This window comes from Nerophis lumbriciformis, linkage group LG06 (assembly GCF_033978685.3).
Source record: "Nerophis lumbriciformis linkage group LG06, RoL_Nlum_v2.1, whole genome shotgun sequence".
NCBI lineage: Eukaryota > Metazoa > Chordata > Actinopteri > Syngnathiformes > Syngnathidae > Nerophis > Nerophis lumbriciformis.
In genome coordinates, this window is record NC_084553.2 from 26,493,547 (window position 1) to 26,506,985 (window position 13,439).

At 40.7% G+C, this 13,439-nt stretch overlaps 1 protein-coding gene across 2 annotated transcripts in view; it reads right to left on the minus strand.

Moving 5' to 3' along the window:
* mrvi1 (murine retrovirus integration site 1 homolog) overlaps nt 1-13,439 on the minus strand; it is a 75,874-nt gene that overhangs the window by 13,134 nt on the left and 49,301 nt on the right. For both annotated transcript variants that reach the window (XM_072913360.1, XM_061963995.2), the window contains 5 exons: nt 7,466-7,606; nt 7,194-7,325; nt 2,525-2,678; nt 2,253-2,302; nt 2,010-2,144 (listed from right to left, as the gene is read on the minus strand). In XM_072913360.1, coding sequence (XP_072769461.1) covers nt 2,010-2,144; nt 2,253-2,302; nt 2,525-2,678; nt 7,194-7,325; nt 7,466-7,606 — 612 coding nt within the window. The remainder of the gene's footprint in view (nt 1-2,009; nt 2,145-2,252; nt 2,303-2,524; nt 2,679-7,193; nt 7,326-7,465; nt 7,607-13,439) is intronic.

The following is a 13,439-nucleotide window of genomic DNA, read 5'->3' on the forward strand; positions in this document are numbered from 1 at the left end:
AAACTTAATTCTTACTATGCTCACTGTCACCAAGTTTTGAGCATATCAATGACTTGCAGTTCTGTACAACATTTAAAAAATGTTGCGGTATGACATACTGACTACAAAATTGCATCTGTATCCAAGTGTTGGGGTATTTTCTTAAGCAAATTTTATTTATGCAAGCAAATAATAACCTGTAATTAATCATGATTAATCACAGTTCCAGTGTGTGATTAATCTGATTAAAAAGTTAATCACTTGATAGCCCTAAATATGATATATTATATTATAATATATTATATCATATTATGTTGTATAATATGATGTAATATATATCATAATAATATATCTACTCTATGAAAAATAAAAAAAACATAAGATTAAAAAGCGGCAGCAGACACCGAAATAAATCAATTTAATTTGTTCATAATATAATATAATATTATATATAATAGTATAATATAAACATGTAATATAATATAATATAGTATAATATAATATAATATAATATAATATAATATAATATAATATAATATATATTATAATGTAAGATATAGTATATATTATAATGTAAATTATGATAATATAGCTCCTATGTGGAAAAAAACTTATAACATAATGCAATTAAAAAAACGCCAGCAGACACCAAAATAAATCCATTGAAGTCTTGATGAATCACAATGCGCGTGCTGAATGATAATATTTACATCTCTTCCTCCGAGTATTGTGGGCATTGTAATATCCATCCATCCATCCATTTTCTACCGCTTATTCCCTTTGGGGTCGCGGGGGGCGCTGGAGCCTATCTCAGCTACAATCGGGCGGAAGGCGGGGTACACCCTGGACAAGTCGCCACCTCATCGCAGGGCCAACACAGATAGACAGACAACATTCACACTCACATTCACACACTAGGGCCAATTTAGTGTTGCCAATCAACTTATCCCCAGGTGCATGTCTTTGGAAGTGGGAGGAAGCCGGAGTACCCGGAGGGAACCCACGCAGTCACGGGGAGAACATGCAAACTCCACACAGAAAGATCCCGAGCCCGGGATTGAACCCAAGACTACTCAGGACCTTCGTATTGTGAGGCAGATGCACTAACCCCTCTTCCACCGTGAAGCCGGCATTGTAATAATCAGCATATATTCTGCATGTACATGAAGACAGACACGCTAAATGGATGGCACTCTCTATTTTGCTCATTTAAGAGACGCAATCCTCTGCGCACAAGTTTAACAGATCAGCTTTGCATGCGCTATTAAGTTTGCACGTGTATACACGCACATCTTTAATGGACCAGGACCTTAGTGTAGTGTTGAATAGCCATTTCACACAAAAAACCCAAAAACATAATAGTGTAGTGCGACATTTACTCTGTGTGGTGTGTGAATGTGAGTGTGAATGTTGTCTGTCTATCTGTGTTGGCCCTGTGATGAGGTGGCGACTTGTCCAGGGTGTAGCCCGCCTTCCGCCCAAATGCAGCTGGGATTGGTTCCAGCACCCCCGCAACCCCGAGAGGGACAAGTGGTAGAAAATTGATGGATGGATGATTGAATTCTTCTGCTGGCCGTGGTTGTATTTTGCCACAAGTTCTTATGGTAACAGCTTTGAAAGTGGAATATGTCATTTTTCCCTATTTTAGACTCAGGGGCACAAAGAATTGTTCTCTATAAATTCCTCCTGACATGTTTGTACTCACCCTAAACGGTGGTTGTCACTCTTTCTAATAAAATGCCACTGGAAATAATTTAGATGTACAGTATATACAGGTATGTAAAATTGGCCAATTTGTGTTGTTTAAAGCTGTGATTGTAGAAGTGGGAGTGAAAAATGACAGCATAAGAAAAAGAAAGAAAACAACGGGTACTCTAACTTCAGCTACATTTCAAAGGCGAAATTGATACAATTGGGGAAGCAGAACACTGTAGAAAATAAGATCTGGAAATTCTAAGGTGTATAAAAATATGATGCAGTGCAATGCAATGTTATTCTATTCAGTTGAGGTGAGTAAAGGGAGGACTCACCAAGGCAGGAAGAGCGACACCAGGAATGGAAGCTAATGGCATGTTGGGGCCGACTATGGGTAGCGTCTGACCCGGGATGTTCAGGAGGTTAAACTTAGGCACCACAGCAACACTCACTCTGCGCCTGGGCAGCGCCTGTAGGCCACATAACACATTGTTAGTGTGACACAAGGTGTGCACTGGAAATTGGTACAGGGATTTATTTTAATAGTTAGGCTATTTTTATATACAGAACAACGTTACCTTTCCAAGAGTGAGCGACATAGATCTTGATGGCCGAGGAACTCCATCATCTTTATGACGAAACACAAAGTACACCATTTTAGAGGCACTATTCGGAACACAATTACTTAACTGCCAAAGCTATTTTGAGCTGCGGTGCTAGGTAACCATTATTGTCAGAATGCAGCAATGCATAATGATGAACGCCACATAAATTTGAATTAAAATCTAAGCGTGCATTTTAAATACATTTGAAGTGCGATTACAACCTGCAATGTTTTCCCTGTGTTTACCTCCAGTTTCTACAGACCCTCCATAGGAGCGATTGGAGTTCTGGTTGGCCAGCTTCTTAAACTCCATCAGCTCAGCGTGGTCTTTCTCATACGTCCTCCTGAGATTTTCGACATATTGCATCATGACCTCGGTAGCCTTGCTCATGCGTTTTTCCTGTTGCAAAAAATAGGGTAAAAATAATGATAATCGGCTGTACTGTCTTTAGCCCATAACACGTACATGCATTCGATGTACTATATGTCAGGGGGTCTCAAACACGTTGCCTGCAGGCCTATATTTTGTGGCCCTCTATGAGTTTCATAGTTTGGGGTAACTGCAGCCTGCACACCCTGAGCAATTAAGAGTTAAATGTACATTAGGAAGGGGATTCACATGGCCCCATTCGTCGCGGTTTACCTGACACATGAAACATGACAAATTAGGGTGTGCCCTATCCACTTTAGTCGCCAGATGGTAGTAGAGTGTTGAATATCTTAAAATGTGTTTTGTGGCAATTCCAACTTTGACCACAGCGCCTGTTGCTATGTAGAGTAGCACTTTCCATCATTTTCAGCATACTGCATTGCAGAATGATCAACCCCCCTCTTCCTCCCACGTGAGATCCACCTAGGAATGGGGCCATATGAATCCCTTCCCGACTGAATTGTTGCAATCTTAAATGCCACTAAAAAAGAACACGACCAATAATAAAAATGACAGTACAACAAACACACATTGGGCAACACAAAGAGCAACTACTTTTAAGCAAGCAGAAGTGTCTCTGTCAATCTCCTGGGGAACTCTACAGTGCCAAAATATATATATTTTTATTTACATACAATGTCCCACGGCCCCGAGAGGGACAAGCCGTAGAAAACAGATGGATACATACAATGTTACATTTAAAATGAGTTAAGGCCTACCATAGAAAAACTAGTGAGCATCATGGATGATGCCAGTCACCTTCTGCATACCGTTATCAGTAGCCAGAGGAGCCTGTGCAGTGCTAGACTGCTTTATCCCAAGTGCAGGACTAATAGACTCAAAAACTATTTTGTTCCTCACGCCATCAGACTGTACAACTCCTCTCTAGGGAGCAGGGGGGTACTAGGATGACAGGGGACACAAAACAATAACATATACCCCCATTATTTATTATTTACTTTTTAAATTATATCTCAATTCTGTACATTGCTGCTGGAATTTAAATTTTCCTGAGGGAACTCTCCTGAAGGAATCAATAAAGTACTATCCATCTATAGCTCAGGGTCACAAAGCTGCTGGAAGAGGTAATTAACACATTTTGTTGAAAACATGATTCTGAAATGAATACTGGCCCATCCTCACCACAGCTCTACTAGCGGACCCCAGGCAAATTGCTCTGTTATCCCAAACCCTTGGAGGCAAACATTTTGCCTCCAACAGCCAAAGTGAAAATATGCAATTTTAAGCTTGAAACACAAATAGCCCAAATGTGAATAATAAAGTTCCTTTAATTAGTGTAAATAACATGAATAGACGACAATTACAGTAGTTAGTCTTGCGGACATGCCATCAATGATTGTGTCAGCTTGAAAGAGGTCAGTATGAATATGTTTTACAATTTTGGTGGACCAAACTAAGCAACTCGTCAGGCCAGATTTTGTGCACAGACCCAACTTTTGGTACCCCTGCCATACAGCATTAACCCAAGTAAAAGACAACTTAATATAATGACCAACTTTTTCCAAAATAAATTGTTAGATAAAATATTTGCGCATAAGATAAGATCAGTGAGTGACCGGAAGACAAGCTGTGACTTAAATTGCTTGGGGAGGAGTAGTTTGATACCACCAGTTTGCAGGTTTGAAATCCCTACATTTGCATTTTTCATCTTATATATTGGCTCTGAACTGTGCTACCAAAATAATAAGAGCATTGAAAGTTTTAAATTAAATGGTGTACCATATTGTACACTTCTCAGGTTGTGTTAGCATTAGCATCAGTGCTAATATTATTGTTTAGCGGTGTATGCATACTGTGCAATATTGAACAGTTTTACCATTTTAAAATGAGTAATTAATGCAGCATTTAAAAAAAATATATTTTCTTGAGGGCCATCTGCCAGTTAAATCAGGTAGAATGTGTTGTGAACACACACACACACACACACACACACACACACACACACACACACACACACACACACACACACACACACACACACACACACGCACGCACGCATGCACGCACTCACACACACACATGTACTCACGCACGCACGAACACACACACACTCACACACACACACGTTTGTGGCCTAAAATAAATACGAATAGTAAGACCAATAGCAAAAAATGCAATGTGTGTGAAAAACAAAACTGCTGAGTGTTTTTGCTTATGTTTCTCATAGAGCCCAATGGTCTCGGTTCATAAATAGAAACAGTAAATGTTTGCTTTGGTTGCTTTGAGGTCAAATGAGATATCAAATCAAATTCTTAACCATCAAAAATAATATAAACATAAACACCCCCAAAGGGCAGAGATATTGCACTCTATTTTTCATTCAGATACAAGGTAAGAGCAAATATAAGGACATTCTGTCTTGACATAAATAATAAACATTATTGTGGTTGGTCTTATGGCAATATATGTATTTTTCCTCTCTTTCATTAGATTTTGAAAGTGTACGGAGAGGATATTCAATGAAATTGTTTTGGGAGCTACTTTAATATTCCCGAGAACCAGCTTCCTTTACAACAGACATTTGGTTCTATTTATTTTGTCAAAGTTACAGGAGTGCTCTGCTGTTTTTAAGGACCTTCTGCAAAAAAGCTAGTCAAAGATCATCTCTAAGACACCACTCTAGTGTTTTTAGGAATTTGCTGCAAAAATGTGAAGCTCTCAGAAGTTTTTTGCTCTGAACTTTCAGGGCACCAGTTGAAAAGGCCAAATGATGAAAAAGAGAGGACTTAAAATATAACCTTGCCGAACACTACTAGTTTAACTAAAGAAGTTAAACACATGACTACTGACTGCACCTGAAGTAACAAGCTACAGCAACACATTAGTTATTCCATAAATCCTTTGTAACAGCCAAAAAGGAGAGGACTTTAAAGGTGTGCCTTAGGAACGCCTCAGTTTTGTAAGTCACAAGTTTGGACCCCAGTGTTCTGTTTGCCAGCAAGGTTAAAGGGGAACATTATCACAATTTCAGAATTGTTAAAACCATTAAAAATCAGTTCCCAGTGGCTTATTATATTTTTCGAAGTTTTTTTCAAAATTTTACCCATCACGCAATATCCCTAAAAAAAGCTTCAAAGTGCCTGATTTTAACCATCGTTATAAACACCCGTCCATTTTCCTGTGACGTCACATAGTGAAGCCAACACAAACAAACATGGTGGAAAGAACAGCAAGCTATAGCGACATTAGCTCGGATTCAGACTCGGATTTCAGCGGCTTAAGCGATTCAACAGATTACGCATGTATTGAAACGGATGGTTGTAGTGTGGAGGCAGGTAGCGAAAATGAAATTGAAGAAGAAACTGAAGCTATTGAGCCATATCGGTTTGAACCGTATGCAAGCGAAACCGACGAAAACGACACGACAGCCAGCGACACGGGAGAAAGCGAGGACGAATTTGGCGATCGCCTTCTAACCAACGATTGGTTTGTTTAGCATTAAAGGAAACTAACAACTATGAACTAGGTTTACAGCATATGAAATACATTTGGCAACAACATGCACTTTGAGAGTGCAGACAGCCCAATTTTCATCAATTAATATATTTTGTAGACATACCCTCATGTCAGCAGGCCAGGGAAGCTAGGGTCGATATTCTTCTCTTGACGGTGTGAGCCAAGACATCCAGGGGGTTTAGCTCGCTCGTCTGCGGGAACAAACTGCCGCCATTGCTTGCCGTGCTACCGAGGTCCTTTGTCCCTGAATTGCTCACACACTCCGGCAGATTCAATGGGGGTCTGGCGGCAGATTTCTTTGACTTTATCGTTGGAAATGCATCTGCTTTGAGTGTCGCAGGATATCCACACATTCTTGCCATCTCTGTCGTAGCATAGCTTTCGTCGGTAAAGTGTGCAGAACAAACGTCCAATTTCTTGCCACTTTCGCATCTTTGGGCCACTGGTGCAACTTGAATCCGTCCCTGTTCGTGTTGTTACACCCTCCGACAACACACCGACGAGGCATGATGTCTCCAAGGTACGGAAAACAGTCGAAAAAACGGAAAATAACAGAGCTGATTTGACTCGGTGTTTGAGAAAATGGCGGATTGCTTCCCGATGTGACGCCACGTTGTGACGTCATCGCTCCTAGAGCGAATATTAGAAAGGCGTTTAATTCGCCAAAATTCACCCATTTAGAGTTCGAAAATCGGTTAAAAAAATATATGGTCTTTTTTCTGCAACATCAAGGTATATATTGACGCTTACATAGGTCTGGTGATAATGTTCCCCTTTAAAATGTCAATGCAACAATCTGACAATGTGCTTGAAGTGGGTGCAAGTTCCTCTATACAACATGAGCACTCTAGTATTTTTAAGAATTTGCTAGAAAAATGTTTGTCTCCCAAGTTTCGAACTGAACTCAGGGGCTGGTATTGTGTTATTCCTGGGCCGGCAGTTGAATAATCCTAGTGTGCGCCCTGGCCAGTGAGTACATACAGCATAAAAAAGCCAATATCAGTGTACCTGTCGAACTGCTCCAACTATTTCTGATCTGCTTGAGAGGCGAGTGGCCAGCCGGTGCAGCACTGCGACCGTCTCTATGATCCGCTGGTAGGCCTCCCGCTGTTCCAGGTTCTGCCACTGTGGGGCAGTCATCTGAAAGTGAAAATAAACTTGTTTGTGTTTCTGCAGGAAAACACTGCATGCAACAGAATGTATATTCATAACAGGATGAGCAGTGCTCTTAACCGTGGGACCATCCAGGAAACATTATACATTTGTTTCTGAACATTAACCTTCAGTGCGCCTTTGAATTCTTCAAGTTCTTTCTGTGTATCTTCCTCAGTCAGGTTCCTCTCCCTCTCTGCCTGTTTGAGGCGGGTCTCCAGAGTGTAGTTGTCGTTACGAAAAGCCAGTGATAGTTGGACGAATGCATTCTGCAGGGAGGAAGTGACAGCGATGAAGATGACAACATAAAGCAAAGACGAGGTGGAGAACAGACAAACTCTCTCACGCTTCCGTGCATCAGTTTGCACTGAATGCTACGTGTGTGTGTGGCACTTAGGAAGAGCTGCCATTCTGACTTTTCACCTTGTGCCGTGCATGTAGCCATCAAAGCCATGGCTATGTATTTTCCAACACGCAAAAATCATGGCTGGAAGGAAACATATGACCTCTGACTGTTCTGATCCACAAACAGCCCCACGAGAGAAGCCAGCAGGGCCACAGCCTGAGCCAGACAGCGTCACTTATGTTTGCATTTTTCTCCACAGGAAATCACCCTGAGTCTCTTTGGGCTGATCACGACCAGAAAACCACTTTCCTGTTGACAAAACACTGCCACATCCAGGCAGCTGTGTTTATGCCTGGGTAATTAGCTACTTTGGTAACAAAACACAATTTTGTACACTTTGGGATGCACCTGGCAAATGGCAAGACTGTGTGCTTTAATAAAAACAACTCCAATTTTAATGGCCCATAATAACCCAAGTTATTATTATTATGACTGTTGTTGATGTTGTGATAAAATGAAATTCCCTGTAGTTCAACATGGTGCAAATGTAATCGTTTTATGACATATAAGATTTCCAACGCCATCATACAGTATGGACAGTAGTAACCCGCATATAAAATTAAGGGTGTCCCGATCCACTATTGACATTGACTATCAATCCAATATCAGCAAAAACAAACAAACAGGTATCTGATGATTTTGAGTGGCATCTACAATCCGATACAAGCAGCACATTTACAACCAGTTAACATCTAAATGTCCTCCAATAAGCACACAAGGTTGGTCTTTTCTTGTATTTTCGTGTAGTCATTTACAAAAGGTAAACCTGGTAGGCTATAGGCTACTAGGAGCTAACAGCTACAAAACAGCTAAGCACACAAGCTAGACTTCCATAATAACTGTCCTTAATTCCGTGCTTCTCAATTATTTTCTGCTACGCCCCTCCTTGGAAGAATCAAATATTTTACGCGCCTGCCTCCTCTCCACCGTGACTATAAATAGTATAATTTGTAGGCTCTGCATAACTTTGTAAGTTTATTAACATTTAAGGAAATAACACACCGGCCTTTCCTCGTCTCCCACCGTGGTTTCACCGAAGCAAAGTGCTACATACGCTTCGTAATATTCTGCTACAGAAAAAAAACATGTTCCCCGAGGTCACATGTGCCCCCCCTTGGCATCGCATCAGGCCCCCCTGTTCCAATATTTGAGAAGGACTGCCTTATTTGAACAGTATTGCAGTCTATTGTACAAACCCCGTTTCCATATGAGTTGGGAAATTGTGTTAGATGTAAATATAAACGGAATACAATGATTTGCAAATAATTTTCAACCCATATTCAGTTGAAAATGCTACAAAAACAACATATTTGATGTTCAAACTGATAAACATTTTTTTTTTTTGCAAATAATCATTAACTTTAGAATTTGATGCCAGCAACACGTGACAAAGAAGTTGGGAAAGGTGGCAATAAATACTGATAAAGTTGAGGAATGCTCATCAAACTTATTTGGAACATCCCACAGGTGAACAGGCAAATTGGGAACAGGTGGGTGCCATGATTGGGTATAAAAGTAGATTCCATGAAATGCTCAGTCATTCACATACAAGAACGGGGTGAGGGTCACGACTTTGTCAACAAATGCGTGAGCAAATTGTTGAACAGTTTAAGAAAAACCTTTCTCAACCAGCTATTGCAAGGAATTTAGGGATTTCACCATCTACGGTCCGTAATATCATCAAAGGGTTCAGAGAATCTGGAGAAATCACTGCACTTAAGCAGCAAAGCCCGTGACGTTCGATCCCTCAGGCTGTACTGCATCAACAAGCGACATCAGTGTGTAAAGGATATCACCACATGGGCTCATGAACACTTCAGAAACCCACTGTCAGTAACTACAGTTGGTCGCTACATCTGTAAGTGCAAGTTAAAACTGTCCAATGCAAGGCAAAAACCGTTTATCAACAACACCCAGAAACGCCGTCGGCTTCGCTGGGCCTGAGCTCATCTAAGATGGACTGATACAAAGTGGAAAAGTGTTCTGTGGTCTGAGGAGTCCACATTTCAAATTGTTTTTGGAAACTGTGGACGTCGTGTCCTCTGGACCAAAGAGGAAAAGAACCATCCGGATTGTTATAGGCGCAAAGTTGAAAAGCCAGCATCTGTGATGGTATGGGGGTGTATTAGTGCCCAAGACATGGGTAACTTACACATCTGTGAAGGCACCATTAATGCTGAAAGGTACATACAGGTTTTGGAGAAACATATGTTGCCATCCAAGCAACGTTACCATGGACGCCCCTGCTTATTTCAGCAAGACAATGCCAAGCCACGTGTTACATCAACGTGGCTTCATAGTAAAAGAGTGCGGGTACTAGACTGGCCTGCCTGTAGTCCAGACCTGTCTCCCATTGAAAATGTGTGGTGCATTATGAAGCCTAAAATACCACAACGGAGACCCCCGGACTGTTGAACAACTTAAGCTGTACATCAAGCAAGAATGGGAAAGAATTCCACCTGAGAAGCTTAAAAAATGTGTCTCCTCAGTTCCCAAACGTTTACTGAGTGTTGTTAAAAGGAAAGGCCATGTAACACAGTGGTGAACATGCCCTTTCCCAACTACTTTGGCACGTGTTGCAGCCATGAAATTATAAGTTAATTATTATTTGCAAAAAAAAATAAAGTTTATGAGTTTGAACATCAAATATCTTGTCTTTGTAGTGCATTCAATTGAATATGGGTTGAAAAGGATTTGCAAATCATTGTATTCCATTTATATTTACATCTAACACAATTTACCAACTCATATGAAAACGGGGTTTGTATATGAAATATAAAAAAGTATCAAATAATCATAGTTGCATATTACTTACATATACGAAGTCTCCAAGGCAGAAGTGTTTTAGAAAGTACGCTCAAAGTTCGATACAACAGGGTTGTTGGGTTCTAAAAAATACCCATCGGTTTATTCCCAAGATCGCGTTTCATAGAAATCCTTATTTTTGACCCTTTTCTTCTGGAGAAAGTTACGCGGCTGCCTAAACCTGCTTGGGTGATAGTGCCTCCACCTGATGTGACGTCACTTAATGAGGTGGGCACGATCCAAAAGTAGGTGGCCCTGACGACATCCCGAACCATGGCGGCTCACGCACAGTGGTCCTGTGCGAGGTCGCAGGAGATGGCGAACCAGTCTTGGTTTCACCGACGCAGGCCGGCCACCTGCGAACGCGAAGGTTCGGACAGGTCCTCCTTGATCGACATCGACCAGGTCTTAAGCTGTCCGTCAATGTGCTTACGCCAGCGAGGCAGTGGAAGTGGGAAGAAAACATCGCCAACCAGCTCACTCTTCGGCCATCGAGCCGCATGACCAAACTATCTTAATCGCCGTGGGAGCAGCAGGGAAGAAAAAGGCCGTAGATTCAAGCGTCGACAAAGACAGGCGGGAGTTACACGATTAATGATTCGGAGGCAGAGGCAGTCATTGTCGCAGACCTCCAGCCTTCATTGATCAGCTACCCTTATAGGCCAAGCGATACTTTGGTGGAAAAAAACGAGCGACATTTGGGGTCCATGGCACAATCGCGTTTTATCGAATGTGGCGTTATATCGGACAGCACTATACTGAACTTTGAGTGTATCCAGTAACAAATGTGTCTGGAACAGGGGTATCAAACTCATTTTAGCTCAGGGGCCGCATGAAGGAAAATCTGTGCACACGTGTGCTGGACTATTAAAATCATGGCATTAAAACAAAAATATTACAAACAAAAATACTGACAGCGGTAAAGTTTAGATCCAGCGGTAAAGTTTAGATCCATGAAGGAATGAAGAATATCTGAATACATTTACATATGCATAAAAAATTGTTTTATTTTGTATTATTTTTTGTAATGAATTAAGTAACATTTACGACAACCTTTTTCCAAAACACAATATAGAATGTGAGATATAACAGGATAATGCATACATTTATCATTTGTTTTCAAAAAAGTGGGACCCCAAACATTTTACTGTGGGACCCCATTTGTATGACTTGTTGGGGTCCCTGGGATTCCATTTTGAAAATTCCTAGCGCCAACACTGAGTGAGTATTGGTGCGTGCAAAACAGCAGCAAGCGGCTGTGGCCTGCGGGCCGGTTCTAATACTAATCAAATATCATTCCAGGGGCCATAGAAAAGGCCGGATCTGGCCCGCGGGCCTTGACTTTGACACATAGGGTCTGGATCATTCAATTTACTGTGTCACCACTAGGTGTCACAAAAAAACAAATGAACACTCCATTTCAATTTAAAGACAGCATAAGTCTGTCATAAGGTTAGTGTTTTCATACGTACCATTGTTTGCCAAGTACTTTCACTTGATCAAGCTTTTTAAACATTCCACACTACAAAATAATAAAATCATGTAGGCTACTATAATTTGTGCTGATATTGTTATGGATTAATATCAGTATTGGCCTATACTCAAGGCTCCAACGTCGGTATCATATCTGCAGTGAAAAAGTTGCAACGGGACACCCTTATACAGGTAGGGTCAAACCTGAAGCAAGTCAGAGATTTTCTTCCAGTCACTCACACCCACCAGTGACATGGAGAGAAGCAGTGACGCGCTCGAAAAGTGTGTCAAAGGTTGTTAGCAAATACAGGAGGAGGTGATCAATTAAGCTGAGTCATCAAACAACTGTTGAGCAGCTAAGAAATATGACTATCATTGCAATCTATAAGTTGTTTTTGACTATTAATGAACATACATTTGAAATAATTGTATTATCTTTGATTTAATTATTTTGTATTTTATTTTATATATTCTGTATATATAATAAATATTTTTTATATAATCAGTTTTATTTAAAATTTTCAGATAAATATTAGCTCGGACAAATGCAAAATGTGCAATAATTACATTTACTGTATAATAAATATATAAACAGTATAACGCGTGTCAAAGGTTACAGGGAAACTTATGATGAAAATGATGCTATTTATACACGTCTTATAGACTCTGATACCAATATGATGACGTAACTGGTTTTACATACCAGATGCAATTGTGAAATATTTGAGATGTGTGCCATGCATGAGGTGAATAAATGGAGTCTTACAGCCAGTAATTTATAATCAGTAGACAACGGAAGACACGGCAATGATTATAACAAGAGACGACCAGAGAAATCACTCATATAGCAACTATGGTTAAGATAGGGTTACATGTAAATACTGATGTGTTTCTGTAAATACTGATTGTTATTTAGGAAGCAATAAGCAATGAACAATGTTAAATGTGAGTAGTATTTTGATGCTCTTCCTCTTTGAAGGTTATTATTCTGATGGGCTCCTGTAAATAGTTGAGTTGTGAATAAACTACACTTTCGTTTAAACAATTCAGTCGCAAATATATTTGAAATGGATCTTTCTGTGTGGAGTTTGCATGTTCTCCCCGTGACTGCGTGGGTTCCCTCCGGGTACTCCGGCTTCCTCCCACCTCCAAAGACATGCACCTGGGGATAGGTTGATTGGCAACACTAAATTGGCCCTAGTGTGTGGATGTGAGTGTGAATGTTGTCTGTCTATCTGTGTTGGCCCTGCGATGAGGTGGCGACTTGTCCAGGGTGTACCCCGCCTTCCGCCCGATTGTAGCTGAAATAGGCTCCAGCGCCCCCCGCGACCCCAAAAGGGAATAAGCGGTAGAAAATGGATGGATGGATGGAAGTAGATCTGAACAGGACTATTGTAGTGGCCAAGTATTTTGTGTAC